The following is a 27,792-nucleotide window of genomic DNA, read 5'->3' as shown; positions in this document are numbered from 1 at the left end:
GCTGTTGAACTGAGCTCTCCATTCTTAAGCACAAGTTAATTGTTAGTAATTTCTATGGAAATGGAAGCATGATTTGTTCTAAATCCTGTGCAGCAGAGTGCTCAATTGGACCCAGTTAGTCTATTCCCAGAACATTTGCACAGTGATAACCAATACCTAAAATCTTTCCTTGAAAATTATTCTGCTTTTTTGGAATACAAATCTCTCTGACATTAGGTTACTGTACATGAAATTTCCTTTACCAGATGTCTGCAAAGCAACATATTCGTGACTTGCAGCAGTGCCACAAGACAATTGTGCCTAATGTTGCGCTGTTCTCCTAGTCACACTGCTGGCTGGCCCACAGGACACCATACAGCCCTGGGCAGCTCCTTCTACTGCTCTGTCACAAAATCAGAGATTAAAAACTCTGATCAGGTTCATACTGTCACTTTTCTACTCCTCAGCCCGCACCACCATCAATAGTATCACAGTATCACAATATAACTAAGATTGGAAGAGACCTCGAGGATCATCGAGTCCAACCTATCAACACAGACCTCATGACTAGACCATGGCACCAAGTGCCACATCCAACCTCTTCTTGAACACCTCCAGGGACAGCGACTTCACCACCTCCCTGGGCAGCACATTCCAATGACGAATGACTCGCTCGGTGAAGAACTTTCTCCTCACCTCGAGCCTAAACTTCCCCTGGTGCAGCTTGAGACTGTGTCCTCTTGTTCTGGTGCTGGTTGCCTGGGAGAAGAGACCAACCCCCTCCCGGCTACAACCACCCCTCAGGTAGTTGTAGAGAGCAGTAAGGTCTCCCCTGAACCTCCTCTTCTCCAGGCTAAACAATCCCAGCTCCCTCAGCCTCTCCTCATAGGACTTGTGCTCAAGGCCTCTCCCCAGCCTTGTTGCCCTTCTCTGGACATGTTCAAGTGTTTCGATGTCCTTCTTAAACTGAGGGGCCCAGAACTGGACACAGTACAACACAAGACTTTGAATTGCTACATAGCTACAAGACATTGAATTGAAGAGCACTAGTCTACCACCACTACAAATGAGGTTTGGACTTTGCTGCATTTAATCTTCTTGGATCAATAGGTAGGTTTGATAACCCACTGACCTGCCAATAAGAAGACTACGAAGAAAAATTATCACAGAGGATCAAAAACCTTTAGCTGACAATGGTTTTCATTAATACACACAGGTCAGTTAAAAGAGTGGTGCTTCAGCTATGTGGATATGTTTCACAGAAACTGTCAGTGGTAAATGCCCCTTGTGTTTCAGATATATTTTTATTCAGCTCAGTCACCACTACCATATTAAATGTGCTTTTAGTTTGCATGTTATGCAACACATTAGTGTTCCAAAGTTCTCCTTAAGAAATTTATGGCCTTAAAAGACCCTCCAAATTCTAGGATTTTTAATTTTCTATAGGAAATTCTGCCTGTTTCTTCTGATACAAAAATCCTCCAGAGAATAGAAATTCCATTTTCCAGAACCTCTAGAATTACAATTACATTTTTTAAAATAGCTTCATCATCTCCCAGTCTGCCATTGGAACAGCATAATGCATTTACAGGCAAATTAAAGGAACCTATTTTAAAGGCACAAAAATAAACCTACCCAAATAAACCAGTGATAGCAAGCTAGCTTCTGGCAGTTGTCAGAAATGCATTGTGCTGCCAAGCCTTGAGATTTTATATGGAGTATTTAGATTGTGAATCATGCTGCAGGCAGTCTAATGAAAAGATCCAGCTGTCATGTGATTTGGTGAAGAAAATCACCTCAAGCTTGAGGAGAAATACAATGAAATGCAAACTCAGAGACACAGCACAACAAGCACAGCTCTTCATGTGATTGCCAGGAATATTTGTGTGCTGTTACAGGGTCTCTCTAAAAACAGGTTACCCCTTACCACTAAATCATGAAGTACAAACAGCCACCAGTTCAATTGCATTGCTTTCAGAAGATTAGCCAAAATGCTCTTTCAGCAGGCCTTGCTAATGAAGTCTCCATGGGTATGTCTATATCATGCAGTGGAGCACAGCACTGATACCCGCAGCATACTCTGCAGAGTATCACACTTCCTCAGGGAAAGAATGTCCAACATGGCCTGCTTCTGACTTAGGTCTGGCAGCTGAGTCCCCATAGCATTACAGCTAGTGCAGCAATACCACTCAGCCTTTCCCAGCCTCTCTGGTTCCTAGCTCAGGCTGTGCAGAGCAGTTTCAATGTCTCTCCACTTGCAATGTCATTATGTCCTGAGTCATCCAGAATCTGCTGGACTTCATGCAAAAAGTTATAGTACTGCTTCCATGCTAAACTACGTGACCCTTCAGCTGTGCTGTTAGAAGTTTTTACATCCACAAGTCCCTAACCTTCACAGACAGCCCATATACCGGCTGTTCAACTTTTCTCTGCTGCCTGTGACTGCCCAGTGCAGCCTGCTGCCGGCCAGGAGAAGAAACAAAGAGTTCTGGAAAACAAAGTTCCTACCACAATACAAAGGCTTGTGTAATCTGCTGTCAATGGGCATTTTTTCCTCTCCCTCTAAAAGTGAGTACATTTAAATAAATGAACAGGAAACCGAAGATAATAGCTTAAGAGCTTGCTAATCACCATGCAGAGGATGATGAAGATAAGAGCAGGGCTAATTTTTTGTTGCCTTTTGCACGTTTTTGTTAGTTTTTTAAAGATATGACATTATTGAAGCTGCAGTTACTTTTTCTCACTTCAAGCATGCATCTTACCAGGTTTAATTGCTTTCTCCTTGGTTTGGCCCCACATAGTTTTTTAGTCACTCAATCCAAAGGGAAAATTCCAGCATACCTTCGACAACCAGGTAGGTCCCACAAATGTTAAACACCATAATAGTAATAATAGTAAAAAGAAAATCACCCTGGGACAATGCTCCATAAGTGCTCATTATCAGCATGGGCTCCCAATTTATGCCTAGCTGTTTTACATCAGTTTTGAACTTCATGCCAAACATTAGAACAATGACATCCAACAGAGCTGAAATTTCTATGGGAAAGCACTAGGTTTTTATCCTGAAGGCCAAACAAGTAGCTGCTTGCAGTTCAGCTTTGGCCTGGCTATTCCATTACCTCACTTAGTTTTAAAGCAGTTCAAGCAAAATTATGTGGGACCAAAATACCTGCAGGATTTATTAATGAATCAACAGGCTATTTCACATGACAAACAATATAATCATATTTTCCACTGTATTTACACTTTAAAGTTCTTATCTCCAAGAGCTTTTTGACAACTCTGAACTGACAGCAGTTTAGTAACAGCACAATGGAGGAAAGGAATACTCTAGACAGGAACACTGAGGCATAAATTCCCTGATCTTTGATTTCTAGGGGATGATACAGGCCCTTGGACAAAGTCTCCTCTGAAATCTTTCCCTTGCAGAAAATACATTTACCTCACTGAGAAGAACAAAAAGAAGAGGTGAATCTTAGAAGAACCATATATGTACACATAAGGTTAACTTTGACAGTTCAAAGCCAGTGTTCAGGTGTTTAATCACCATCTACCAAAAGCTGTCTTGGAGGAATGCAAGCATAGATAACATTAAACTAGGAAAACTGAACAGCTTCCCAAATGGCATACTTCAAAGCTCAGCACTTTTGCTCACATGTTGTCTGTCTCTCCTTCTTTGTAATAATTCAAGAATAGCCTACTCTATTGCATAAATACTTGGGCAAAACTGATCCTGTAAAACCTTCCATGTCAGAAATGCAGGATGCAGCCAGGTACCCAAATCAAGATTGTTTTAGTCAGAGGGCTTGAACTGGACATAGACAAAAGCCCCATAAACTTTAATGGCTGCAACTCAGCCTGCAGTCAACCTTCTTACTGAGTTGCTTTTTTTAATGAGAGACAAGTCCACACATTTTGAACTAAGGCCATTCAGAATTTGTGCTTTGTTGCATGCTGGAGTTATGACATTTTACCTTGTAAACATCAGTGCCTTTGGATGACCATGAAAAATACACCAGTTATTGCATGCAAATGCACATACAGCTAGTAAATAAAAAAAACCTCCGTTGTAGCTGTGAGCTATAATGTGGCCCAAGAGCCTTTAAAGCAGCTCTGCAGATCGGAGAGCAGCCTATCCCATAAACACAGATGACAAGTACCACCTTGCGTTAAAGCACAGGCTGCTCAGCTTTGCTTTTAAAAAAAGAAATAATAGGGTTATTTTTCTGAGTGACCTTGAGCAACGTGGGTTTTGGCAGGGGTTGGAGAACACCAAGGGGAGAGCGTGTGAGCCAGCTTTCACTTCTGCTTCATTTCACTTGGAGACAATGTTTGGTTAGTTTGGATTAGAACATCAACCCTGCTTACCAGCAGTGGCAAAGGCTCTTGCAGTGCATTGCGAGTGCCATCTGCAGGTGGAAACACGTACTGATGGGCACTCGAGTGCCAAAAATGCGGGACTCTTAACGGCATGTCTCAGGGAAAAGATCAGAAATGCAGAAAGCCTACAGAAATGTTTGTTTCACATCGTCCTGCATGCAAAACCACTCAGCCCTGTGGCAGCACTGTGCAAGGGAACAGTTCTCCCGGTATCTTTCTTAATTTTGCACCAGTACAAATCCATTGACGCTCTTTGTGAGGAGAATGTCCTTAACCTTTGACTGCCAGCAGTACTAGAAGGGAGGAGACTGATCTTGGGCCCCTCTCTTCATATACAGAGAATAGGAGAAGGGGTTTCATCACGTGCCAGCTCAACTCAGTAGTGTAGAATAGAATAGAATAGAATAGAACAGAACAGAACAGAACAGTGTTGGGAGATTTTGGGAATCAAAGTCAGTTAACAGAATTTTACAATTGGAAAGCGCAATGCTTTTCAGGGTAAAAGCCCAAATAATGAAAAGTCAGAGGGTCTAAAATGAAATTATGTTTGCATTTACAGTCATCACTGGCTGAACTATGCTTATCTGACTTGCACAAAGTAATTGAAGGCAAGCAAAGATGCTGTCATTGCAGGAACACTGCAGCTACATCCAGAGTGGCATCTTGATACCTACCTCAGCAGCAATACCTGAGCGTTCAGTTTCACTATGTGGTAAGCACTGTGCCTAAGGTTGGCATTTTCAGGGTGGCAGCCTATGAACAGTATCAGCACTGGCTAAGAAACAGTCACAGGTATATACCAGACAGCAACCTCCCTCCCAGGCGCTCCGGCTTTGTAAAACAAATCCACACATTTTTCACCTGTGCATTCCATGTAGAATAAATACAGTTAGAAATGCACCAGAGTATTGTCTAAACAGCAGTTAGGAGAGAAAGAGGGACTCCAAATTATATTTCCTCTTGCCCACAATGCAGCACTCTGGAATCACTGACATTTCTGACCACAGCTGTATGCAGGACTGGGATCTATTTGGGCCATGCCTGACTGAATCATTACATCCAGATATATAAATCTGTGGCGTTTCTAATGAGAGATAGGGGGAGCACGTTCCACCTCTCAATCTAGTGCCTTGGCAGGTCAGTCAATCAGAGCATTTCTCAGCACAGCAATCCCAGATAGACGGCTTTTCTTTACACGCATTCAAAAACATGAATGTTTTGCCCACTGCTGAAAACATCAAGAAAACTCAGGAAAATTGCTTTTCATCTGACCTTTGCAAATACCTTCCTGGCACAGTAGGAGATAGGAATAAATATATCTGAAACTAAAGAAAGTAGATGTTGGAGAATAAACTTTTACTGTATGGCAGGTTAAGTGGGTTTTTGTTTGGGTTTTGTTTGTTTGGTTTGGGGTTTTGGTGTTGTTGTTGCTTGTTTGTTTTCAGAGAATAACCAAAAGCAAATGCTGTTTATCTCACCAGGTATGTCAGTACTACACTTTCCTTCTTCTGCTTTTGGCTTTTGATTTTTATTGTTGTTTTGTCTTTTTATTGCTGGTGGTTGGTTGTGGGGTTTTTTTTCTTCATGAAAAGCAAACACAACTCTATTGTCCTTCATGCCAGTGGTTAACATTCTGATGAGGGGAAGGGTGAATTCATCAGTTTGTTTCAGGATTTCAGCACATGCATATAGTGAGAATAAGCTGGTTATCCACCCTAGCTATGACAAAGATATGCCTTCAGAAAGGTGACAAATCATTAAACTTAAGTTAGAAATAATTACCAAACAACTCTAAAGAGTTAAGCACCAAGAAGGGAGTGCACAGAATATAAAATGCTCATAATCAGAGTGGGGAGGAGATTTATTTCCCAACCACAAAATTGACCTCACTAGAAGCTTCTGCAGGAAAACTCCAGGTGTGATATATTTATGGCCTCCCCTCTTACCCTTGCTATTACTCTTTCCAAAGCAGAGAGTATTATATTTTCAAGTCCTTGACCTCAGATAAAGCCTGAGATTCCTTTCACTTCCCCTCAGCGCATGTCCCCATGTCCATTTGCCAGCACCACATTCCAGTGTCACACTGCAGACAGGCCTGATAAATCAGCAATGGTATTCCGGTGTGAATGCACCAGAGGAAACTAGTCCTGTCAAAGCCAGAAGGGGAAAGTAACCAGGTTCAACTTGTGTCAGTTATTTCTAATAGGGAGGCACCATAAGCTTCATACTTGGAATGCAGGACTGAGCATGACTGTTCACAATTGTCCAGGCAGGACAATGAGACACTCACTGATGCTAAAACATCAGATTCAGAGGAACCTAAGACGTTCTATACCCATGCATAACTATACTTCTTCTATCCTCCTCCCAAACACCCATCTTGGTTTCAACACATGGTCATTGAACTAGATTCATGCTCTGAATTTGGCCTCATGAAGTAAATGGAAATGTGTCTAAAGTTTATTCACAGACAGATATGTTGAAGGATGTAGAAGGATGACTGACAAAGAGGTTAGAAAAGTGTTAAGTGACTTAATTTTATCTGACTTACTCTGGTACCTATGCATGCCAGCTACACATCTGTAAGGTTCCTAAACCCTGATGCATCTCCAAAATGACATCATCCAGTACAGCAAGCCTTAAGTGAGCTTTTCACTTCCATATGCAGACACAGCTTGCTCTCCTCTCTATTGTCAATACCATATTATTTTCCTGTCTTTTCTCATCTGTTCTTGTTTCCTACACTTCCAGTAAAGTACTGCTCAAAGGAGAGGTAAAGAATCAAAAAAGATATTTAAGGGACTGGTAAAATAAGCACATGCTAGCAGAATCAAATATGATTAACATGGTTAAGAGGCACATAGAAGAAAACATGCTAACATTTCAGGGTTGTTACCTTATTTGCTTCTCTGGCATTTATATTATAGGCAAGACAGGTTGGACAGGGCTCTGAGCAACCTCATCTAGTTGAAGCTGTCCCTGTTTACCACTAAGGGTTGGACTAGGTGACCTTTAAAGGTCTCTTCCAACCAAAAACTATTCTAAGATTCTATGATGTTATGTAAATAGGGGGGAGGGGGGAGGGCGAGATTGAGAGAAATATAAATTGAATATAGGGAAAGGAAATAAATGAAACATAGCCAGTAGCTGCCATCACACAGTGAAATAGTTTCCCCTGAGGGTACAGTGAAAGAGGTATGTCCATGTTACTGAAGTATCTTAAACTAAATGTTGCTGGCACGTGGGAAGGGTATTACAGAGAAAGAAATGCAAAGTCTAATAACATTTTTGTCTTATGCCACAGAGAAATATTTGAGCAATAACCTGCTTTGGGAAGACAAAGAATTTGACACATTCTACTTCACACAGATAAATTAGGATTTTATGTGAAATACCTTAAAGGAGAAGTACCTTTACAGAAGAGCAATTTCTGATAGGGTGTGCTTCAAATCTAACCTGAAATGTTATAACTTGGTCTGATGGCCAGAGCTGAGACTGGATAATTTCTGCCTATAAGGTACTTTGCAAAACCAATCAAATCAACCAACCAAAACACACCACAGCAAACAAACAAGAAAACAAAAAGAACAAAAATCCCAACAACAAAATAAAGGGGAAAAAAAATAAAGCAAGCAGCTATTCAGTCCCTGGAGGAACTTATAAAATGTTCTCTTTATTTTGCATTCTCCAAATAAAGATGGGATGTATGTTTGAATGTGTACTATGACCAAGCTTCAAGGAAAAAAATACAAGCTTTTGGCTTCATACTAATGTTCCTTGCTTGTGCTGTGAGGAAAAATAACAATAATAATAATAATAATCGCATCATCCTGTAACAATTGCCTCCAAACCAAACAAAACCTTATCCACATAATATGCTGTATTTTCATAAAGAGTGGAAGTTTAGTTGCCCTTACAGCAAACATAGTATCATAGTATCAGTCAGGGTTGGAAGGGACCACAAGGATCACCTAGTTCCAACCCCCCTGCCATGGGCAGGGACACCCCACACTAGATCAAGCTGGCCAGAGCCTCATCCAGCCTGCTCTTAAACACCTCCAGGGATGGGGCCTCGACCACCTCCCTGGACAACCCATTCCAGGGCTTCACCACTCTCATGGTGAAGAATCTCCTCCTCACCTCCAGCCTGAATCTCCCCATCTCCAGCTTCATTCCATTCCCCCTAGTTCTATCACTACCTGAGATCCTGAGAAGTGCCTCCCCAGCCTTCTTGTAGGCCTCCTTCAGATACTGGAAGGCCACAATTAGGTCACCTCGGAGCCTTCTCTTCTGCAGACTGAACAGCCCCAACTCCTTCAGTCTGTCCTCACAGGAGAGGTGCTCCAGCCCTCTGCTCATCCTCGTGGCCCTTCCCTGGACACATTACAGCATGTCCATATCCCTCTTGTAATAGGGGCTCTAGAACTGGACATGACATGCTCTAGTACTTCTCCTGCTTCTTTACTAGCTGGTGCTTTCCACTAGAAAGCTGATGCTTTCTCCCCAACTTCCACTGTAGGAGTTACAATTGATTTTTCTATTGCTCAAAACCATACTTCTCTATGTCCCAACACTTTGCATTACTGTCTGGTGCACTGCTTGCAATTTCTTACAAGGTTTGAGATCTCCCATCAATCCAGCGTGTTGATTTTCTGTTTGTAAGTGGTACTGCTACCATGCTCTGCAGCGTGCATGCTAAATTTCAAACCTGGGAGATAGGATCCTGGTAAGTTCCAAATGTTTGAAGACAGCAGTGTGACTCACAATAGCAATAATGTTTTTCTTATTGGAGGAGTAGCAAAAGTCAAGGCAGGAAGCAGAATTCTGTGATTCAGATCCTTACCTGTGCTACCTCTTCAAAATCATCGTGCCTTTTCTGCAGTGCACGTGCTCGGTGTAGAGACTTCCCCACTCCTGTGTGTTTACTCAGAAAGGCTTCCCCATGGTTTTCAATCCAGTCCAGTACCTGCCAGAAAAGAAGAACAACCAGTTACCTCTCCTGTCACAGAGGCACAGAGAAATTTTCAAGGTGAAGATGAAACAGCTGCAGAGGTATTGCTTTGTGTTTGCTACAGCTAAACACACGCAGATCTGTCAAAGCCATTCAAATTGGATGGAAAATAAATGTTTGTAGTGCTACTGGTAAATTAGGATTATTGGAATTTTACTATTCCATTTACTTTGAAGTGTAGCTTAGTTATTTGAGTCTGACAGATATTAAATATTTACTTTCACATAAATTAATTTTGAGGAAGAACAAAAACGTCTGGGATTTTTTACAGCAAGTACTCTCCTCTTAGGAGCTCTGTGTGTAAAATGAGAAACAGTGATGGCTGATTTCACATAAGGAGCAGATTTCAAGGGGCGGCATTTTAAGAAAGCCCAAAAACATCATAGAGGGATAAATTAAAAGTTTATTCTGATGTGGGGAGAAAGCATTATCAGTGTAACTAGAACAAAACATTAATAATCCCCTAGTGCAGGCCATAAAATATTGATGGTGTGCACTCTTCAATCTTTCAGGTTTTCATTTCAAAATGTATCTGGTCCTCCTGAAAAAGCAGAGAGGCAAACACAACATATTGAGAGTTAAAGAGAATTTTCTTTTTAAAAACAGGTCAACTGTGTGAACTCCACCCATTTGTAGCTCCTTCTCACAATAACACTGGCACTGAAATTTAGATGAAATCTGTTCAGGGTCTACTGGAAAGCTAGAAAAAACAGCAATTGACAACATGAGCCTGGGAAATTCCAAAATGTGATCTTCACCCTTTCTAGATCTTTTCCCCAATGCACAGAAGCTAAGAGAATAAATAGTACTACATATTAGTAAAGGTATGAAAGCAGCTAGGATTTCACTCTCCATGGAGCCCTGTACTTGCAGTCAGTTGCTTATCCTCAATGCTACTGATGCTAATGGACCAGTAAACAACAGCTGACATTTCTGTCACACTGAAGGGAGAAAACACCACCAGTGTCCCCAGGACAGTGGTGGTGCCACAGAGTGCTGCACCTGCAAATAACCTCAGAGCTGCATCCTTTCTTTGTGTAGTGCTGGGGTGTAAGCAGCCAGCATGGGACAAATAGCTGCAAGATGAGGGATGAGGGCATTGAGTCCATCATCAGTAAATTTGCTGACGACACCAAGCTGGGGGCAAGAGTTGATCTGCTGGAGGGTAGAGAGGCTCTGCAGAGGGACCTCGACAGGCTGGACAGATGGGCAGAATCCAACGGCATGAGATTTAACACATCCAAGTGCCGGGTTCTGCACATTGGCCACAACAACCCCATGCAGTGCTAGAGGCTGGGGTCAGAGTGGCTAGAGAGCAGCCAGGCAGAGAGGGACCTGGGGGTGCTGGTTGATGGTAGGCTTAACATGAGTCAGCAGTGTGCCCAGGCAGCCAAGAGGGCCAATGGCATCCTGGCCTGCATCAGGAACAGTGTGGCCAGCAGGAGCAGGGAGGTCATTCTGCCCCTGTACACTGCACTGGTTAGGCCACACCTTGAGTCCTGTGTCCAGTTCTGGGCCCCTCAGTTTAGGAAGGATGTTGACTTGCTGGAACGAGTCCAGAGAAGAGCAACGAAGTTAGTGAGGGGCTTGGAACACAAGCCCTATGAGGAGAGGCTGAGGGAGCTGGGGCTGCTTAGCCTGGAGAAGAGGAGACTCAGGGGTGACCTTATCACTCTCTACAACTACCTGAAGGGAGGTTGTAGACAGGCAGATGATGGTCTCTTCTCCCAGGCACCCAGTACCAGAACAAGAGGACACAGTCTCAGGCTGCGCCAGGGGAGGTTCAGGTTGGATGTTAGGAAGAAGTTCTATACAGAAAGAGTGATTGCCCATTGGAATGGGTTGCCCAGGGAGGTGGTGGAGTCGCCGTCATTGGAGGTGTTCAGAAGGAGACTTGATGGGGTGCTTGGTGCCATGTGTTAGCTGTTTGGGTGGGTTGGATGGTTGATGGGTTGGACACGATGATCTTGAAGGTCTCTTCCAACCTGGTTTGGTTTATTCTAATAAAGGTTTATTTTATTCTAATGCCTTACAACTCGTGGCAGCTTGGCCTGAGCTGTGCTCTGGTATCAGACCACAGAAGAGAGCTGTTGGAGGAGCTGCTTGTCTTATATGGGGCTGATAAATGAGCAGATATTATTGACTAAACCTAGAAACCTAAGACTGGAAAAATGGTAGATGTGATGTTGGTTTTTTCCAGACGAGTAAAGCTATTTCATAGCTTGGTTGTACAGAATATAAACCACCTGGGCTTTGAGTCTGTTTTGTACTGTAGATCCCAAGCATATTTTTGTAAGAAGTTCAAAGTACACACAAAGCTATACACATATTCTTATTTCCCAACTCTGTTTTTTTGCTGCAAACCCCTTTTATGCTTACAGTGTGTTTTTTTTCATCCACATAGTACAAATTATTTCATAAAATGAGGCATCAAAGCACTTTATGTCCTGCAGGGACAACACATATTTGGCACAGGTGTCACTGTAGGGATGAGAAAGCAGGACCAGGTGTGTTGGCAACACAGTCATTGCTTCATGCTTCCCTTTCTCCTCTCAGTTTATCTCTTATTTGCTCTGTGCAGAGAATCCCAAATACACTCCTTAAAACTGTTTGACAGCCATGTGCCAGCTGGTCTGCTAAGAGCTTTTCTGCAATATATTCTTGACCAGGAATCTGTACATAACTTGTAATAACATTAATTGTTGGAGGGTAGCTTTTCTAGCATGTGTATCATTAACAGTCTGTAAATAATTCCATTAACATCCTCTTTCCTCTTGTCAGGAGTTTTCAACTTCTCTATTAAAAATGGAAGCAGATCAAAACTCAGTTTTGTTAAAGACTCATTAGATGAGATTTTTTCAGTGTTCCCTATGAAGTTATATGAAGTATGTGCCTTCTATTTATTAATCTTTCATGGCCCCTCACTGCAATTCTACAGCAAACTATTCAGAGAACTTTTTCACACTTACAGCATTAAAGTAGGAATCACTTAATAGTACTGTTTGTATCCCAACCTCTGTTATATAGGGCTGCTTTAGTTACTGTTAGATGACTGTTGACAGAGATTACCTCTTCTATTTTATAAACAGATGTTTTGTTACATGCTTCAATTCAGGGTAAGGAATGCAATGCATGATACCCACTTTAAACAAAGGTGAAAACAAAGGTGATGAATGTAGGCCAGAGCACTGGTCAATATATGGATACTGGACTTCCCAAGAAAAAAGCCCAATCAAATGAAGCGCTACAACATTAACCCATATGGAATAAACTTTTGTTCCAGGACTCATACAAGGGCTGGCAACTCCTGCAGCAAAGCCTCATGTTGCATTTGGACAGTTATTCCATACTGCTTGTCACATCCTCTGGTGATTTATCAAATCTGTAGCCCGGAAGCTTCCCTCTGAAGCTGCCCTATGAAGCTATTGATTACGTTTACAAATAATTTATAACATTAGATATAAAATACCCCTTGAGGTGGCAAAATCTTGTATCCATGTAATAAATTAACACTATGCGAGCAGACAAGATAAAACAAATGTGCAGGCTACTGACACTTGCTGTAACACCCTATTTGACCACCTCTTTCTATGTTATATTAGTGCCATGCCTCAGATGAAAAAAAATAGGGTCCAAATTAGAATAGAATAGAGTAGAGTAGAGTAGAGTAGAGTAGAGTAGAATAGAATAGAATAGAATAGAATAGAATAGAATAGAATAGAATAGAATAGAATAGAATAGAATAGAATAGAATAAACCAGGTTGGAAAAGACCTTTGAGATCATCGAGTCCAACCTATCACTCCACACCATCTAATCAACTAAACCATGGCACCAAGTGCCCCATCCAGTCTCTAAATTGTTCCATAAACTCTACTTCTGCCATAATTCCTACAAGAAATAAATCACAGCTTTTAAAAATGACTTACTTAAATAGCATTTTCTGTGGCTCTGAAACCCATGTTAACATAACATAACTCCTATCTTCAATGCATTTGTTTTCACAATCATTCTGAGAAATACATAAATGTTATGATTTCATTTTTGCATAGAAGGGGGGGTGGGAATTATATATATGTATATACACACATATATACATATACATACACACAGACATTAGGAGTCTAAGCGAACTGCTGAGATGTCCCAGGAAGCTGTCAGAAACCAGGATGTCAGCATAAAACTCTGATAATCTGATAGCCCTATCTATCAAAAGAATCCTCAGTATTTACATGAGCAGCTAATACATTTTTCCTTATGTAAAGCATTTGCCATCTAATATGCTCACAACAATTTGCAGTCATAGAGAAATATCACATTTGTTTCCACAAAGCACATAAAGTTTGCACTACTTGAGGAGCTGAAGTATGGAATAACCGAGTGAACAAAGCAACCTCAAGAACATAGTATCATAGTATCAGTCAGGGTTGGAAAGGACCACAAGGATCATGTAGTTCCAACCCCTCTGCCATGGGCAGGGACACCTCACACTAGATCAGGCTGGACAGAGCCTCATCCAGCCTGGGCTTAAACACCTCCAGGGACTGCACCCCAACCACCTCCCAGGACAACCAATTCCAGGGCTTCACCACTCTCATGGTGAAGAACTTCCTCCTCACATCCAGCCTGAATCTCCCCACCTCCAGCTTCATTCCATAAATCTGGTTGGATATGAAGCACTTGCTCCCCAGTGAAAACAATGAGGAATATTAAGCAATTAGTCTGTGGCAGATGCAGGAACAACTGTAAGGTCACAGATAAACTTGAAATCACCAGCATATGTAAACATCTACCTGTCAGTGGTTTGGGAGACATTCTCCCTTACTGTGAAGAAAGGAAATATCTTTAGAACTAGAATAACTGTGTAATAATTCAAGATATAAACATTCTACATTTCAATTGAGAGCACAGGCTGGATACTCTGCAGCTGAAAATTAACATCCTGAGATGTAGTTAAGCATTGAAGTTACAGTGGCTTGGTTCAAACAATTTAATTACTCCTTAAAAACAAATAGCTTGAGGATGATGTTAAAAATGCAGTTAATTGTGTTGTGCAAATTACATCCTCAAATTTCCTAATTGTCCTTTTACTGCCAAGCTATTTTTTCTTAAAACAGCTAGATAAAAGCTGTAAGTCCTGAATTCTTAGGAATGAAAATGTTGTGCTACAGATAGATCCATCATTTGAGGTACTTCTTGAAATATAATGTGTATTTTGTAACTCCAGTATATGCCAACTGTCTTTTTAGTATGCATTTACTACTGCATTTCCACTAGTTCAAAAGCAGCTTGGGACAGGAGCCAAGACCTCTCCCCTCCTTTGCAGCTCCTTGCACAGTAAACTCTGACCCTGCCTAATTGCAATTGAAATCATAGAATCTCAGAATCTTCAGTTGGAAAAGACCTCTAAAATCACACAAGCTAACACTATATGGAGACACTCCCCATGTAGGCAGTATTTTCCTGCTCAGGTTGCTATCCCTTGGATAATACCACGTTAATAAAGATACATAGTTTCATAGTTTCATTCAGGGTTGGAAGGGACCACAAGGATCATCTAGTTCCAACCCCCCTGCCATGGGCAGGGACACCCCACACTAGATCAGGCTGGACAGAGCCTCATCCAGCCTGGGCTTAAACACCCCCAGGGATGGGGCCACAACCACCTCCCTGGACAACCCATTCCAGGGTCTCACCACTCTCATGGTGAAGAACTTCCTCCTCACATCTAGCCTGAATCTCTCCACCTCCAGCTTCATTCCATTCCCCCTAGTTCTATCACTACCTGAGATCCTGAGCAGTCCCTCCCCAGCCTTCTTGTAGGCCTCCTTCAGATACTGGAAGGCCACAATTAGGTCCCCTCGGAGCCTTCTCTTCTGCAGACTGAACAGCCCCAACTCCTTCAGTCTGTCCTCATAGGAGAGGTGCTCCAGCCCTCTGATCATCCTTGTGGCCCTTCTCTGGACACGTTCCAGCACCTCCACATCCCTCTTGTAATACAGGTGAATTCAAACTTCAAGGCACATCCCCAAGCATGGGTGAAGATGTCTCTGGAATCACTGAGAAAATGTTATCACTCACAGATACATGCTGAAAGGATTGGGGATTAGTAGTCTTGGTATTTTACCTACACCTATTGCAAATTCCCATCCCACATCTCACTGAGCCAGTCACTATTGGTGAATTGATTGGGGTAGCTCTTTCTGCTGTTCCTTTGCCCAGTCCCATGATATGTCCATTGAAGGAAGTAAATGAGCTGCTCTGTTAACTCTGATGGTAGCTCAGATGGGACTTCAGAATGTGTGCATATGAGGCTAGGAGGAGGGAAAGAGACTGCCTTTTCTGGATGGAGACTCATAACTCTCTGCTTAATTCCCAGCTGGTAAAAGTTTGCACAGCATCAGGCTCAAAAGCATAAGATGTTTGCTAAAAGGCTATTATCAGAAATTGAACATAAACCAAATGCTCAAGAAGCACATCTGATGTGAACAGCATTTATTGGTAGGAATGCTGCAGGATGCACTCATGTTAAAAAGAAGATGTTAATATTTCTTTTTTCTATTTCACCTAGTTTAAGATCAGAAATAGTAGGAGTATTATTTTCTTTCTATCATGTCCTGTCTCCTTATCTCCTCAGGGGCACAATTACACACTCAACAAAATCAGCAGCATACTCAGGTCACCAAGAAAATTAAATAAAACTCTAGTACAATTACAGCAGGCTGACTGAGCTGGCTATTACAGTCCTTATACGGCTGGATAGCTGTAAGATTCAAAATGCTACCTGGAGGAGGCATAGCTGTAGCTGCCCCTTTTAAAGGATCTCTGCAACTGCAAAAATAATAATAGTGGCAATTCAGACAGGTTTCATCTGAGCCCAGCGTCAGGAAGCAGGTGCTCAAAGAGACAGGCTTCCAGAGGCCTCTCCACATTCTCTTTTGCTGATTGAACTTTTGCCTACAGGAAGCCTAAGACCTATGGCACATCTAGACTGGCAAAACAAATACTGCCCAGGTGATTCCAGGGGGAATTGTACTTTGGAGTCCATTTGCAGAGAATGGTGACAGTTTGTACAGGACAAGGTAGGAAAACATGAGAAGAAAGAAATGGAAGAATGATTTTAAAGGAGTAAGGTTGAAGAAGCAATCAGGCAATAATTAAGCAAAGTTCTGGGATGGTAATTGCTCTTCCTCTAGGGTAATTTGTATGATGGGAATATGGCAAGATGATTGCATTAATGCAGTTAAGGTCAATTCTTTTAATAGCTTAAAAAGTTAATTTGATTTTAAAATTTAAAAAGCAATGGGCACTATTTTTAAAGGGCAGACTTTTCAACATACCTCTTTGAATACAAAGCCTCTTTCTGTAGGTATCTTTCCTAATCAGTAAATGTGAAAACTAAGAAGCACCTCATAACTTTATCTGACTTGAAATTAAAATCTCCCTGGGAACCAACTCTTTCCTTGCAAATCACCATGCTCTGCTCCCATTTTACATGAATACAAAATTACTTCAACAACAGATACAGTTCCTTAAATTAGTTGAAAACCTGCACTGTGACATCTTATATATTCTATTTCTTTTAGCAACAATGAAAGAAGATGAAATCAGAATAACCTGGATAAAAATCATAGACACATTTAGGTTGGAAAGGACTTTTAAGACTGATCATTAACCTCACATGGCCAAATCCACCACCAAACCATGTGCCTAAGTGCCACATCTCTACTTTAAAATCTTCTCAGGGATGGTGACTCTACCACTTAGCTGAGCAGCCTGAACACAGAGGCTTACTCAAATAAACCAGTCACTGTATGCTGCCCTCATCCTAGAGGAGGAAGATAAGATGTTTAAGCTGGTGATAAAACCAGCATTAGCAAGATGCAGTCCGTTGTGCTAGCAGTGACAGGGCACCTTGTCTTCTGCATTTGACCCAGCTGTCTGTCGAACATCTTCATTGTTCCTGAGTGAGATGACCCATTGAAGTGCCTTGGCCAAGGGAATCATTAATCTTTGTTACTTTAAAACCCACTGTTGTTGCCATAGTGACACTTAAAACTAGGTTAGGCTGAGAACTGAAAATATATTATGCCATTTTACACTCTAAGCAGTTCGGAGTCAGACCTTGATCTCAAAACGGTACCAACCTGGCAAAAATCAAAAGGGTTAGTTCAATTCTTTGGTAACTCTGGCAGAGTTGTAATAAATTCCAGAGCAATTCCAGTGAAGTACACACAATTTATTCCGCTTTAAATGAGGCCCCTTTTCAAATAGGTGCATAAGCATTGCCTAACTTTAAACACATGGACAGAGCCTCCAAAATCTGCTAGGCTTATGCCAGCGAAAGAAAGCCAAACAGTATCAAGTTGCCACTATGTGCATTTTATTGCTTGCTCTTGAGGTACTGTGGGCTAACTAGAGTTCTGATGTGACACCAGAAATTCATATGGCACCTCAGAACTGTGGGTTTATAATCTCATCACCATTGCTGCTCAGAAGAATCAAACTTTTCCTTTACCTTTTCTGTAGCTGCCATTATGAATGCTCAGTAACTCCAAGGCCTTGCATGTCTGAAATTCCTATTCCAGAAACTCTGCCAACCATGTCTTTTGTAACAAGAACTACAGTTAAAAGGTTCATGTTTCAGATTGTGCTTTTATAGGTACTTTACACCCAAAGCCTATTATAAATGTCTTGTTATATTGCACAGCAACAAAATCTGATCTTTTCTGTCAAAGCCCCTCAAAGCTGTACGAGCCTACTTAGTAACACTTACTGTCCAAACTAGAATTTGCAAATGCAAGACAAAGCATCTGCTGGCAAAAGGTAATTTTCTTGCAATAGAAGAACTAGAAGCTACCCATCGTATATACATTTATGAGCAACACAATTCAAAGTAGGAGCACTCTCAGGACACTCACAAACCACTCCCTTCTTGGAAGGTAAAAAGGAAAAGAATTCTAAGCAATAGAGTGCACATTTGCCAGGGAGACCACTGAATTCCAGCATTCCAGGATGTTACCAGCATTCCAGGATGTTCCTGGAATGCATAGATGACAACTTCCTCCTCCAAATAGTAGAGGAACCAACGAGAAAAGGTGCTGTGCTGGACCCTGTTCTCACCAACAGGGAAGGGCTGGTCACCACCGTGAGGCTCAGGGCTAACCTTGGCTGCAGTGACCATGAAGAAATAGAATTTAAGAGCCTCAGGGCAACTAGGAGAACATATCCCAAGCTTGGAACCCTGGATTTTAGGCATGCAGACTTTGATCACTTCAGGGATCTGCTGGCCAAAGTATTGTGGAACTAAGCTCTAGAGGGAAGAGTGACCCAGGAGGGCTGGTCAGTATTCAAGGATCACCTTCTCCGTGCCCAGGAGCAAAGTATACCCACAAAGAGGAAACCAGAAAAGAATAATAAGAGACCTGCCTGGATGAGCAAGGAGCTCCTGGACACGCTGGCACACAAGAAGAAATTCTACAAGGAGTGGAAGTAAGGACAGCTGGAATGGGGGGCATATAAGGAAGCTGCCTGAACAGCAAGAGACCTGGTTAGAAAAACTAAAGCTCAGTTAGAATTAAATCTAGCCAGGGAGATCAAGGGGAACAGTAAAAATTTCTATAGCTATATTAATGGTAAAAAGAAGAATAGGGAAGCTGTGGGCCCCCTCAGAAAGGAAACAGGTGAGCTGGTGACAAGTAACATGGAGAAGTCTTAAGTTCTCAATGACTTCTTTACCTCATTCTTCACTGGCAAGGGCTCCAGCCACACTCCCAGAATAATGGAAGATAATGGCAGGCACTGGAAGAAGGAATTGCCCATTCTGAGTGAAGATCAGGTTCACGACCATCTGAAGAACCTGAAAGTGTTCAAGTCCATGGGACCCGATAGGATACACCCACGGGTGCTGAGTGATCTGGCAGATGAGGTTTCTAGGCCACTCTCCATAATATTCCAAAAGTCATGGCAGTGCAGGGAAGACCCCACTGCCTGGAAAAGGGAAAACATTACTCCAAGAAGGGAAAGAGGGATGACCCAGGGAACTATAGGCCAGTCAGTGTCACCTCTGCCTGATAAGATCATGGAGCAGATCCTCCTGTAGGCACTGCTGGGACAGAAGAATAACAAAGAGGTGATTTGGCACACCACGCATGGCTTCACCATGGGCAAATCCTGCCTGACAAACCTGGTGGCCTTCTATGACAAGGTCACAACATTAATAGATGAGCAACTGACGTCATTTACCTGGACCTAAACAAAGCCTTCGACACTGTCCTGCACCACATCCAGGTCTCCAAGCTAATGCAGAATGGGTTTGATGGATGGACCATTCACTAGATACAGAACTGGCTTGATGGCTGCACCCAAAGAGTGGCTGTCAATGGGTCCATGTCCCAGTGGAGGCCAGTGACAAGCGGAGTCCCTCAGGGATCAGTCCTGGGACCTGTCTTGTTCAACATCTTTGTGGGTGACATGGACAGTGGCATTGAGTGCACCCTCAGCAAGTTTGCTGATGACACCAGCCTGTGTGGTGCAGGAGACATACTGGAGGGAAGGGAGGCCATCCAGAGGGACCTTCACAAGCTGGAAAGGTGGGCCCATGACAACTTCATAAGGTTCAACAAGACCAAGTGCAGGGTCCTGCATCTGGGTCGGGACAATCTCAGGCACCGATATAGGCTGGGAAGCGACTGGCTTGAGAGCAGTCCTGAAGTAAAGGACCTGGGGGTGCTGATGGATGAGAAGCTCAACATGAGCTACCAGTGTGCACTTGTAGCCCAGAAAGCCAATCACATCCTGGGCTGCATCAAGAGAAGCATAGCCAGCAGGTCGAGGGAGGTGATTCTCCCTCTCTACCCCACTCTGGTGAGACCCCACCTGGAGTACTGTGTTCAGTTCTGGAGCCCCTATTCCAGGAAGGATCTGAGGTGCTGGAGTATGTCCAGCGAAGGGCCACAAGGATGATTAGAAGGCTGGAGCATCTCTCCTATGAGGACAGACTGAGGGAATTTGGGCTGTTCAGTCTGGAGAAGAGAAGGCTCCATGGAGACATTATTGTGGCCTTCCAATATCTGAAGGGGGCCTACAAGAAAGTTGGGGAGGGACTTTTTAGGGTGTCAGGTAGGGATAGGACTAGGGAGAATAGAACAAAAATAGAAATGGGTAGATTCAGATTGGATGTTAGGAAGAAATTTTTCACCATGAGGGTGGTGAGACCCTGGAACAGGTTGCCCAGGGAGGGGGTGGAGACCCCATCCTTGGAGGGTTTTAAGGCCAGGCTGGATGTGGCTCTGAGCAATCTGATCTAGTGTGAGGTGCCCCTGCCAATGGCAGGGGGGTTGGAACTAGATGATCCTTGAGGTCCCTTCCAACCCTAACAATTCTATGATTCTATGACTCTCTGGGTAGCAGCAGTAGCCAGTGTGGGATTATCAACTTCTAGTCGATTGGAATTACATCTGCTCCTGGATAATGTTGTCTTGTGCAGGCTTGCATGGGCCGTCAAATCCCTGGACTGCTACCAGGCCCTCCAGGAGAATTTTGTGTCAGCAACAGCACCAGGGAAGACAGAACAAACATGGGGAATTGGAAGAAAAACAAACAAACAAAAATCCCCCTAAACTCACAACTCAAGGAGACTTAGTAAATCCTAACTCTCCTCGATGAAGAAATTGCACACTAAGTCTGATTTAAATTAAACTGCAATTTCTTTTTTGTATTCCAAATCATTGCTGAAAATAGATTCCCTTTCCCTCCTATCCCTGGCCCTGTCACAGTAGGGTAATGTCAAGTAAAGGTCTAGCTGAGAAAATACACCAAAATACAAAGGAACTTACCCTCTGGCTTTTCCTGCTATTATTAATTGTTTAGAAAAGAACCCCAAACACAATTCAGTCATTTTTATTTGTAGTTTTTGCCTCCTAATAAAACCTGAGCTCCCTTTCTAACCTTTTTCTTGATTATAATTTTAAGTTGGTGGCTCAGTAAAATATTCATAAACCCAGAGTTTTGTTTTTTTTTCTAAGAAGGGAATCACACCTCATGTTTAAACCAGAAACATCATGTTTGGCTCTCATGAGATTATTTTTAATTACAGAGACATCTATATCTGACTAAAACTCAGATTTCATTCCCATCCAAATGCACAGCAAAGTTTCAAGTGACTTCAGTGAATGTGGATCAAAGACCCCACGTTTGTACAGTTAATAGGCAGGGGCTAGTATGCATTCAGCAGAATCAGAGCCTCTGGAGATGTGCCTGAAAATCATGTTCTATTTCCCATTTAGCAACTTCTGAACAAATGGAGCTCACAAGACAGCCTGTTACGAGCTGCAGTGGTTAATGCAGATAAGTACACTCGTGATGTACAGATACAGCTTTGCTAACACAGTTCAGTAGCAGCAGAAGGGAACAGTGCCTTCCTCTGTTCACTCTTTGGTTAAGCATGTCGAATTATGTAAGAATTTTCAGAAATATGCAAAAAGCAACAAAGATTTCACATGGAAAGTAGCCTGGAATTTGAGTGATTTGGTTCGGTGCCTAGCGCTGCAGCTCAGCAAATGACTCAACTTCCCTGCCTCCATTCTCATTTCTCACATGACATTAATCACACTTAAAGTCAAAACTAGGAAGGCTGACGAAGAAAGTGTTTGGAGTGAAAGCTGCCTTTTAATTTAAGTTTTAGCCTATAACAATACATGGCTCCAAATTGGGATGGGGATCCTAGGAATCTTTTCCAGCATAGCAACATACTGAAATGCCATAAATAGGAAACAACATCATGGTAGCTGCACAAAAGCGAGCAGACAATCCAGTGAAAAGGAAGGCTCCAAATTCAGTGTGGTATAAATGCCTAATTGCTGAGCATATAGCTACAAATCTTGAGATCCCAGGGCTTGACTTGTCTGTGGGGCAATGACTAATTAAGCTTCAGAAAGCAACAGAGATGGCCATCCAAGTTCTTCTGTATGTAATTCAGCTCAGATGGTCTGTTTAAGTCACTTCTTTCACATTGAAGGGAGGTTGTAGCCAGGACGGGGTTGGCTCTTCTCCCAGGCAACCAGCACCAGAACAAGAGGACACAGTCTCAAGCTGCACCAGGGGAGGTTTAGGCTGGATGTTAGGAAGAAGTTCTTCATAAAAAGAGTGACTGGCCATTGGAAAGGGCTGCCCAGGGAGGTGGTGGAGTCACCATCACTGGAGGTGTTTAGGAAGGGACTGGGTGGGGCGCTTGCTGCCATAGTTTAGTTGATTAGATAGTGTTGGGTGATAGGCTAATTCTATTCTATCCTATCCTATTCTATTGGCTTGAGACCTACTCACTGTCACCAAGCAATCAGAGGTTTTGGAGGGATTTTTTTGGTGGTGGTGTTTTGTTTTTTAAAGCAGAGGAATTGAGTGACCAAAGCTACACTTATTAGCACAGTCTGAAGAGTGGAGAAGAAAGATCAATTTAAAAACTTCTTCAATCCTTTCTCAAAGAAGATCTCTTAAAATGCTACAATAGACAGCCTTTCCTGAAGTCAGTGAAAAATCTGTCATCTCCATTTTGCTTTCCTTTTTCACCACAACTCCTCTGTGCAGTATGTATGCGCTCAACTGTGCCTGGGCCTCTTTCAAAAGCCAGAGAACTAATGCGGCTGCTATTAAGTATGATTTTTTAATCACTCCCTGCTTTTCCTCTCTAATTGTAGCTATTCCAAATACCACCACATAATTAAAGAGGTCTTTTCAAAAGAGAAAAACATGCAGTCCCATTTACCCTTGGAGGGAAAAGCAACCTTAAAGAACAATCAGTACTCTGCTGCATGTAGCACCTAAATTAACAAGGGGAATTAAATGCAAAACCAATTATAACATTTAAAAAATAGTCTTCATTTCCTTTCCTGCATTCAACAACAAAAAAAGCCTTACAAAGCAAAAGAAGTCCACATGAAATCAGATTCTAGGTGGTTTTAGGAGCTTCCTGAATATTATGTCAAAATTTCACCTCTCCTCAGTGTCTCATTTTAACAACAAAAACCTAACCTCTGCAGTTAAAAGCCCCACTGGTTTGCTGAAAGCAGAACATCTGTGGTCTGGGTTTGGGAGGTTTTGTTTGGTTTGGGTTTTATTTTTTTCTTGCTGTGGGGACAGCCTTGCAAAGCACAGCTGATACCAGTGGACACATTACACAACTACCAAGATATGTAGGTCCACAAGTTTAGAAGATTCAGAAAAGTCCTCAATATACAAAAATACATGCACCAAGTGTTCCTCAGACACTTCACTGCTTCTAGCACCCACAGATATCCTACAAGCCCAGCTGGAAACAGGACTGTAGGAGTTTGTCCAGACAAGACAGCCCCTGCAGCAGGATCCTTGTTCATCAACAACTTCTGCAGTGAAAATCACTACAGAATGACAACTCCTCCTGGCTTCCCCCTTCTTAGCAGCTTCTATTGCAAAACTATGCAAAAATAATTGTGAAAGGACTCCAGAGTTAACATTATAAATAATTGAAGACAGCCTAAATATCTTTGATGGCAATGGCCTTAGCACCAACAAGACTGTTCTCATCTTTTCCAGCAGAGTCTAAGTTCATGGTGACTTCCCAATTCAGGTCTTAACTTGTAATAGAGTAGCTCTTTCATTGCCCACCACCCTGCAAGAGCTTTCATATTACTGTAGACCTAAAGACCTATAGTCACAAATACACTTGTCTGCTCCCAGATAAGCCATGGGCAACATGACTGGTCATTTATGTGACAATGAGGTGTGTATGGTTTCCTACACAGATGTTTCAGCTTAACTCCTTACCTTTTCACAGGCTTATATGGCAAAACATAACCTTGTTTCCTGCAGACAGCTATTATGTATTTGTACAGTTCTTCACATCTATAAACATATTATGAGGGTTTGAAACTGACATGCATTTGTAGAAGAGTGAGAATACGGTGTATTCTGGCCCCATCCACCTTCACTCCACATACAGAAAGGAGCTGAGGCCATCCCTAGTAATCAGTGAGATGCAGAATTTAGTCATATCTCTCTCTCTTGGGAACAGCACGTTCAGTTCAGAACTCTGGCAGATCTGGCTGGGTGTAGGCAGGGCATTTTGAGAGCAGTACTTGCCCATTTCCTCTGAGCATTGTCTGAGGTCATGCAGCTTCAACCTGCTCCTTCACTAAATGCTAGGATGCAAACCTCCCAGAAAGGAGTGGGAAGGCCCATGCCTCTCTTATCCTGAGAAAGAACTTCGTTCAACTTAACATTGCTTTCCTTTGGTAAAGTTCCCATTCATCAAATGTATTCCACTTATCTTTCATTTTCTTGATTAAATGTTTTGCTTGATAATATTTGGCAACTGCCTCTCTACAAACATTCCAAGTAAGAGAACAATAGACAGACAAATGAAGAACTAATGTTTCTTCCTTAATGCCTGGATTGTTCCTAATGTTCCCAGAATATTGTTTTTAAGGAAATGAAAAAAAAAATCTTCAGGTTAAACCCCCTGTTGTATTGTTTAAATTCTGAACTTCTCTTACAGCAAGTTTCAAAGCTGTGTGGGTGGAGAAACTATAAGTAACCACATTTGTGCATGTTCCTTCTGAAGAAGACATAGAAAATATGCTCTGCCTAAGCACAGAAAGATGCTGCTGTGCTCTGCATGAGGCTTCCAAAGGCTGGCAGGTAGATTATTTCTTTTGCAGTTATGCTGCTGGTATCGCTGTTTGTGTCTTTTCTCCAGCACTCTGGAGTCATACCTGGAGCCTAGCTGCAGTGTGATGAATTAGCAGTGCAGCTAATCAGATCTCTCAGACACTTATCAATGGAAATACTGAAAAATACAGAAATATTTTCTCACCTAGGGCATAGAGAACATTTTGGTCTACAGCTCTGCACAGCACTAGCTAGAACAGTGATTTTGCTGCTTCTGAGCCTCATACACTTTCCCCAGGTCTCCATTTCTTGTCCCATGTTTGTCCTTTCATATCGGTGTTACAGAGTACAGCTGCCAGGTCAGTCAGGGTTGGGGCCAGCTCTAATCTTAGGTCTGGCTCCCCACACCTGGCCTGTTTAGATATAATCAGAGTTTTCTAAGAGAATATCCCAGCTGTTTCACAGCTCAAGAGGACGTTCCAGGCAGAGTGGACACTGAAGCAAAGGCAACCCAAAAAAAGTTCCTGACTTTTCACTCAGGCAAACTTTCCTTTAATTTTCCTCTGTGGCTGTTTCCTTCACTTTAGCTTACACTCTGGAATTCCCAGGAAGAGAAATACCTGAGCATGCTCAGTATCTAGCCCATTTTATTCCTCATGTCCACTGAAGTAGGGGAACTTCATAGCTCTTAAGCACCAACAGATGGAACAATATCCTAGTTATTAGAAACCTCTTGTATGCTGAGTTAGCAATGCTCAGACTATGCTGTGACCATGTGTACTAGGGTTTATTTTAATTCCTCAAATAATTACACAGCATCTTGAGTTTCCTCATAACTCCCTCTTTTGTTTCTCTGGCATCAGACCAACAGAAAAACAGCATTTGCAGAAACTATAGTAACTTGAGACACCTGCAGGGCCCAGCCCATTTAGATCTCTGATTGGAAACTGTTTTAGACTTCTGAGGTGTTGACCTCCAAGATGTTGCCAATGACAGCTGTCATCACAGCTAATTTACATGTTTGTAAGCACAGCATCACAGTGCTGGTTTTCATGTTTGTGAGGAAAAGCATTCTGATCCCATAGAGAAATCTGTGCATTTGAAAATGCTGCCCTTTGTGGCTTGTGAAGGATTTTCCTTGCATATATTTCCTTCTTTATTTTTTTTTTTTCCCTCAGTGGGACCATCCACAATTTAAAAGTTCCCCAAGAAATATATCAAGTACACAAGAGGGAAAAGGGAGCTACATGAACTCTTTGCAAGAGTACAATATCCTCAAGTATGTAAATACATCAATTGGGTTTAGCTCTGCCAGTGACAGATGTGCCTACAGGCTTCAAGAGAGGAAACAACTAATAGACAATGGATAAAGGCTTGGAGAATAAAGGGACTGCTCTTCACAGTTCCAACCCTGATTTGTTTTATGGCCCCTTTCAGTGCCTCTGTTTCCCTGTCTGTAAAAAGAAGAAAGAAATCCACTGATGGATAAATATCAGACTCAGATCATTTCGTTACTGCTACCCTTAAGCATTCAGTGGTAGCTACTAAAAACTCAGGAAAAACCAAACCAAACCACCAAACCAAACCAAAGAACCCCCATGAACACATTGATTAGTGGTTTTCAGTTCTAGCTGTAGCATAGCTATAACTATGTTACTGTAGAAGTATCACAGCATAACCCCAAGTCTGGTAGGCACCAACCTTGGGAAATAGGCTTGGACTCTACTTAGCAGGAAAAGAACAACCTACATGTCTGGCTTCTAACTCCAGTGCTCTGGATCACTGAATGGAACTGCTACCACTGAACTAACTAGAGATTGATCTCTTGATTTAGACAGTACCATCTTCCTTTTGATAGTATCAACTCACCTAAACTGTTACCACTTTAAACAAGATATTTAAAGGCAATTAACAATTAGAAAGAACTGATAAAGCAAGGATGAGCTTTGCAACAGACAGTTTTTTAACATAAGCATTAATACTCCAGGCCCTGTATAGACACACCCCACTGTGCTTGAGTTGTCTGCTGTATCTCAGAGAAAACTGCTGATTCACCAGGTGCCCTGGGTTTAACTAGGACCTAGCCTATCCTAGCCTTAACACTATCCTAACCAACCCCAGGACACAAGGATATTAAATAAAGAGCAGCTTTAGGTTACTGTTTGGAGCAAATTATTTGAATCCTCTTGGTTTAACAAGACTCACGATCACAGCACACAGCAAAGACAGGCTTAGTAAGAGAACAAATCCTAACTGGGAAAAATGAGTCTTGGTATATAGTCTCAGCCCAATTACAGAAAAACTCACCATGATGGCACAATGCTGCAGTAGTTTTAAATACCTCTGCCAAGATCAGAGCCCTCTGGGGCTGAGCATCATGCCAGCATCTAGGAAAACATAACCTTTCCTCTGCCAGGCTCTGACACAATTAGAGGCTAGAGGAAAAACATGGAAATGCAAACCACATAGGGAAGGAGGAGAACAAGAAGTGCCCTAAATGCCAGGAGTGGCCATTCTCTGTCACAGACCTTTCTAGGATCTTTTCTCTCTCTTTTAAATGTGTAACTTGATGTCTCAAACATGTTATCTCCCCATTTGTGCACCACTCCTATGAATCGAGCTGTGCACAGGGAAAAAGGAATGCAACACAATGTTGCACCTGACCTCCTGGCAGGGCACCTCTGCCACCGGGTCTTTGACCAGGGATTGAAACCTGCACCACAGCATTTCTCCTGCTATAGAGCCACTGCAACATCAATTCTGTTTGTACTGCCTGCCAGT

At 42.3% G+C, this 27,792-nt stretch overlaps 1 protein-coding gene across 7 annotated transcripts in view; it reads right to left on the bottom strand.

Annotated features, from left to right (window-relative positions):
• The window catches only part of KALRN (kalirin RhoGEF kinase), a 556,957-nt gene that overhangs the window by 243,440 nt on the left and 285,725 nt on the right, over positions 1-27,792 (bottom strand). For all 7 annotated transcript variants that reach the window (XM_068139021.1, XM_068139024.1, XM_068139015.1 and 4 more), the window contains exon 10: positions 9,203-9,325. In XM_068139021.1, coding sequence (XP_067995122.1) covers positions 9,203-9,325 — 123 coding nt within the window. The remainder of the gene's footprint in view (positions 1-9,202; positions 9,326-27,792) is intronic.

This window comes from Melanerpes formicivorus, unplaced genomic scaffold, assembly GCF_026170545.1.
Source record: "Melanerpes formicivorus ecotype bairdi unplaced genomic scaffold, bMelFor1.0.p_v2 SCAF_5, whole genome shotgun sequence".
Taxonomy (NCBI): Eukaryota; Metazoa; Chordata; class Aves; order Piciformes; family Picidae; genus Melanerpes; species Melanerpes formicivorus.
This window is presented reverse-complemented; position numbering and strand designations above follow the sequence as displayed.